Source organism: Etheostoma cragini, chromosome 1, assembly GCF_013103735.1.
Source record: "Etheostoma cragini isolate CJK2018 chromosome 1, CSU_Ecrag_1.0, whole genome shotgun sequence".
Classification (NCBI taxonomy): Eukaryota; Metazoa; Chordata; class Actinopteri; order Perciformes; family Percidae; genus Etheostoma; species Etheostoma cragini.
Window position 1 is genome coordinate 27,349,278 of NC_048407.1, and position 5,601 is coordinate 27,354,878.

General features: G+C 43.0%; 1 protein-coding gene across 1 annotated transcript; it reads left to right on the plus strand.

Annotated features, from left to right (window-relative positions):
- The first annotated feature begins 1,394 nt into the window (after nt 1-1,394).
- LOC117948587 (ribonuclease P protein subunit p25-like protein) lies at nt 1,395-4,168 on the plus strand. The gene has a single exon (XM_034878303.1). It carries the CDS (start codon nt 2,294-2,296, stop codon nt 3,125-3,127), a length of 834 nt encoding a protein of 277 aa, XP_034734194.1. The 5' UTR covers nt 1,395-2,293; the 3' UTR covers nt 3,128-4,168.
- Nucleotides 4,169-5,601: the final 1,433 nt, after the last annotated feature.

Below are 5,601 nucleotides of genomic sequence, written 5' to 3' on the forward strand. Positions count from 1 at the left end.
GTAATTTATCCCAAACAACAGAATGATCACTTTGGTAGTGAGCGCTACAGACACTCCCCTCCTGCCCCTTCTTCCCTCTCTCCTGTTTTCTTTTTAGTTTACAAAAAAAAAAAAAGACAAATATTTGTCACTACTTCTCCTGTACTGTCTGGAAATGCTCCGGAGATGAATAAGTCTCCCACCCCATACATACCAAATCAAAAAAAAAAAGTTAATCATTCAATGGATCCAATCAATCTAATGATTATTCAATTCAGATTCAAACTGTTAGGCTAATAAAAAGACATTCACGTTCAGTTTCCACTTTGCCGGTGGGAGCTAGCGGCGTGGGGGCTATTCCTTATTTTTTCCTTGATTACCATTGGGATCCAATATAATACACATGCCACTGTGAATTAGCCTCACAGTAAGGACTGGGCTGAACCACAGTGAGTTTATACTGTCTGTGTACTACTTTGCACCATGGGATACACTGAGCACAGAGTAGTTAGGACTGTCTGCCTCTCTGTCTCTCTCTCTCTCTCTCGGCCTCATAGGTTCAGCCTCAGTGGGCTGTCTTTACCTATTCTCCCATCTGTCAGTCACACACAAAAACAAATCCACCTGTCGTCCGGGAGACTGGGCTGAACAGGGCGATGCCACAGCTGTCTGGGCCTAACTCGCTGCAGAAGAGAGCGAGCCAGCGCCCTCCACTGGTGATGGAAAGCCCATTAAGATGCTTATTACCCCGACTGTCAGCCCCATCTCACCACCTGCACAGAGACGACAGACTAATGAAGACTATTAATACAGCAACTTGAACATGGGAGTCATGCCTCTATGCTTTTTGTTGTCCTTGTGTCCTTGATATCAAAGGGCTCTCCAGCCTTGTAACAATATAACAATTCACGCGTTAAGTCACAAGCATTCTTACCGCGCCACTTGATTGCCTCAACAATGAAGCTATTAATGTTGCATTATGTAAATTGTAATGGTCACAAACATCTAATAGGATAAAGGCTAAGTACAGTGCAATTTAAGGCTGCTGACTTTCAGCAGCTCTTTGAAGGATGTTTTCAATTATAACAGAGCTAATTTAATTCATTGTTTCACAGCTGAAAATGCATTTTAAAGGTTGACTGAGTCTCTATTTCAGAACTCAGGTTTAATCAGTCATGTACATTGAACATTGGAACGTCCTCTAAAGAGATTGACAAAGTTGTGGGGGATCTGCGTTCTAGGTGTTAAAGGGACGAAGTAGCCCTGCCCTTCTCTTTTTCCTCAGATGGCAGGCTTCAATTGTGGAGGGGAGGGTGTTCATCTAAAAGATGAAAAGACCTGCGCCTTTAAGAGGGCTGTCTCCCCTTTCCCTCATGCTCCCCCTCAACCACACAGACACTCCTCCTGTGAGCATTTGTGAGGCAGCTCTTGTCCCTTATGTCTCTTTGTGGGGAACAGAACAGACTTCCCAGAGCACCACTGGAGACAAGACAGAGCTCTTGGGAGGACACCCCAGGTGCAGACCTCCCCGCTACCATTTCCTCCACTACTGCCACTGGATGCCAAAATGAGCACAGGGAGAGGAGACACAGACCTACTCGAACTGGGGTAAAACATCCAGAGGTCCAAAACAGGAGGTGGAACTTTAACAGCTGGACAAGCCAAGAGGTCAATCTTGAGTTGAAGGCGACATGATCAGCTTGATCAACAGCTTCAAAATCAGCGCGGGACCGGATCGCTGAGAAAAAGGTGGAGTCCTAATTTGAGCTTTCAGTTTCTCTTTAGAAAAGTTTTGTTAAAGAAGAATCAACAAAGTACTCTCTATCTTTTGTAGCTATTAAGGATGAAAGCACCATATGAAATTCATACAAAGGACACAAAGAGGATCATTTATCTTGTTTTTAATCATTTTTATCCATTTTCAGAGCACTTTCCAAAATTGTCGTTTGTGGTATGAAATTGAGATGCTCTTTAAAAAACATCTTGAAGGGTCACGACTGTTCTCTTAATTCAGCAGCCAGGCGTTTATCTTATTTCGCCAGCTCCTTCTGAGAGGGAGCTTTAAAGACTTCATTGATAGTGCTCTTGGGAAGCGGCTAAAATTTCTTATGTGAAGTCTTGAACCTTAACAGCTGTTGACTAGAGAGAGAGAGAGAGAGAGAGAGAGAGAGAGAGAGAGAGAGAGAGAGAAAGAGAGAGAGAGAGAAAGAGAGAAAAGTGCCACATACATAAGAAAATGATGTGTAGCTGTTCTCCATGTGGGAAAAGTCTGTATCTGGACTAACTTTGCGGTGGAGCGTTACGGAAAGAAGAAATGTTCACAGGGTGGGGAGTGGTCAGTGGCCAGAACCAGTACCTGATCAGAGATGCTGTCAGGCCCCATCCCGGACTAGAGGTGAACAGACCGATCCACATGGAGAATGGGGTAACCCCGGGGACCTGCTCTGTCTACCAGGATCAAACCTACAGCAATGCTGGCCAGCCAGCAGTGGTTAGCAATGTTCCCAGCCCACTAAAGCCAACACCACCACTACCAGTCCCTCCCCCTGCACTCAAATTAGGGCAGGAAGGGTTTAAGAAAGTCTGCCGAACTGAGGAGGACAGCCCCTGTCCCTTTCCAGGACTGGCCTCTGGGGTGCTGGAGATGCGCGTGAAGGAGGGGAGCAAGATCCGCAACTTAATGGGATTTGCCATGGCACGGATGCAAGGAGAGAAGGGTGTAAGTGGGGGAGATGTGAGTGGTGGTGGGCTCAGGCAGGTGGTCTTCACTGGGTCAGGCCGTGCGGTCACAAAGACCATCACTTGTGCTGAGATCATGAAACGAAAAGTGGGCTCTCTGCACCAGCTGACCAAACTGCAGTACAAAGTGGTGAAAGAGGTGTGGGAGAGTAGTGAAGGGGGGACATCGGAGATGACGGTGCACAGGACTGTGCCCTCCATCAGCATCCTTCTTTCCAAAGACCCACTGGATCCCCAGGAACCGGGCTATCAGCCTCCAGAGACTCTCAGTGCATTGTGGGAGGAGGGTGTCGAACCTGCCTCACAGACAGCATGCAAGAGACCTCTTGGACCTTTGCCATACAGCAGTTTCCCTCACCGTAAGAGAGTGTGTTTGGGGGAAGGAGTCTCAGTGCACCCTCCTCACTGACTTGCTGACTTGCTGGTGTCAAACAGTGGAGAGGATTGAATCAGAGGAGTTCATTTGGCGCTGCCCTCCACTCAAGCACAACGCTGAGACAATCAGAACACTCACTCAGACAGAACAGTGCTTTCTCAGAAGAACTGAGTACCAATTTCAACCTCCAGAGGTCAGTTTGACTGGGACCTGAAAGCTTGCCTCTGTACATACAGCATTTAAGGGATGTGTTTCTCGGCACGTCCAACATAGTCCCTCACAACCACATAATTGTGATGTGTGCTACCATGCTATAAAATCTTTTAACAGATTCACATCCCATTTCACACTGACAAAAGAAAAAGCCATGAATTGCACAGGATCCAGATTCCTGCTTGCAGTAAAGTACCTACAGCCTGTGGATGAAATCATTTATTAGCATCATGTTGCAATCATTTTTATTCCTCCATACTCTTACGTGTAGCCCTTAAAAATGCACAAGGTAGACCCAACAATATACAAAAAAAAGTGTTTAAAGCCACTGATGGTATGACAAATGCAAAACATACCAATTTTATTTATCTGATTATTAATTCTCATGAAAACTAAATCAAATAAATTGTTTTTTTTCCACAATGGAAATTTTGTTTTGTATTTCATCTTTCTTACTCGCACATCATTGAATTTGCAAAGCTCTGATTGAACAGAAAATCACAGTGTGCTGATCTTTTGATAAGAATAACGGCGGTGAAATTTGTCTGTAGAAAAAGCTGATTAAATGACAAAGCTGTTGATAAGGCACAGCTCCTAAACCAACCCAGCCTGACAGAAATGCCTAGGGCAGAAATACGGGCCCAGATTATCATTAAGATAACAATATAACATAACACAACACAGTGGAGAAAAGGATTAAAACTAGGCTTGACAGAGCTTCACACCACACTGTTCCTGTAAAATACAGAACCACGGCAACGCGCTATACTCCTTCCCCTTTCAGCCAATAGGCCTAACTACCCACCAGATCTATAGGAAAGAACAGTCTACCTCTTCCTCAGTTTCTGCCTTTACTAAAGCAAAATAATATGCTGAACAATTTGGTCTAAAAATCGCCACTTTTTCACAGTAACATTATACACTTGGAGTTGACTGACATAGTAAATTAAATGGCTACAGTTGATATTTTAAATGCATTGCATCTCTGTATTTTCACACCATTAAGATACCATTTTAGTTGCAAAAAAGGTGCCTCTGAGTGATTGATGAAACTTAACGGGATACTGCAGACATCTAAGGCAGTTGGATCAAAATTCATTTCCAAGCAGAATGCACAGCGGTAAAAACAAACAAAAAACTATAAAACACAACAGCTGTCAGCGTACGTTTTTATGGATTAAAGATTTCTACATCACTTATTTGTTTTGTTTTTTGTTTTAAAGTTGTCCAAAACAAGACAAAACAAAACAAAGACTGTTTATCTTGAATACTTATCTGAAGGCTGAGAGATTTTTTCCACTTAATCAACCATGTCTTCTGGGGATAATAACTTGTACGAGGGGAAACCTTGTCTAAAGCTTTTACTGTTGATCTTAATGAAAATCTGCAAACGCAGATGTCAGCCTCCTAAAGTAAATTAATCAAAGTGACTGCTAACTGGGGAGATTGTTACCGCTTAAAAAAATAGAGAAAAAAAAGGAGAGTTCACTTCTATGGTATAAGCGTTAAAATTCGTCTTCCAAAGAAATACAAATCGTAATATTTCATATAATGGTCAGCCAGTATTTTAACACTCTATGGCGGACCTAGTGATTAACCTCCCTCTCGATCCCATTAAATGAATCAGAGCACAGCAGAGCACCCAAGGTTGAATAAGAAACGCTGCGACTGCAATACAGCACATATGTAGCAAACTGTGTGTCCTCGAGAATGCTAGAAGGTTATCACTTCAGGTCGTTGTTATCACAGAGTTAACAGCTTTCACCAAAGAGCCTATGGGACAGTCAGTCTGTGATGCAGGCCAAAAAGATAATGCCGCTGTAAGTAAATTTTAAAATCGACCTGCATCTGGTATCGAGCATTAAGAATTCCGGGCCACGTGTAAAATGCAGTGGGGGTAATTAGGGATAACGGCCTAGCTTACCTGACTGAGAGAACAGATAAAACATACTGACAAAAGCATTATCCCGGAGCTAAATCCATTGTGGCTGGCACGAAATAGCATGGTGGAGGAGTAAACAAAATGCATTCTAAGAAATTGGACAAGGTTATTCACAAACTGAGAGTCCATTTTGCCAATACTGTTTGTTTTCAAAGATGTAGTCAAGGTGTACTTGGAGGAGATACAGGCCTGGGCCTAAAAGATACCATTTGTGTTAACTTTAACTTTGTGTTAATATATGTGTTTGTGTGTGTGTGTGTGTGTGTGTGTGTGTGTGTGTGTGTGTATATATATATATATATAAACACACTCACACGCTATTGGTCAAAAGTTTATATATATATATATATAT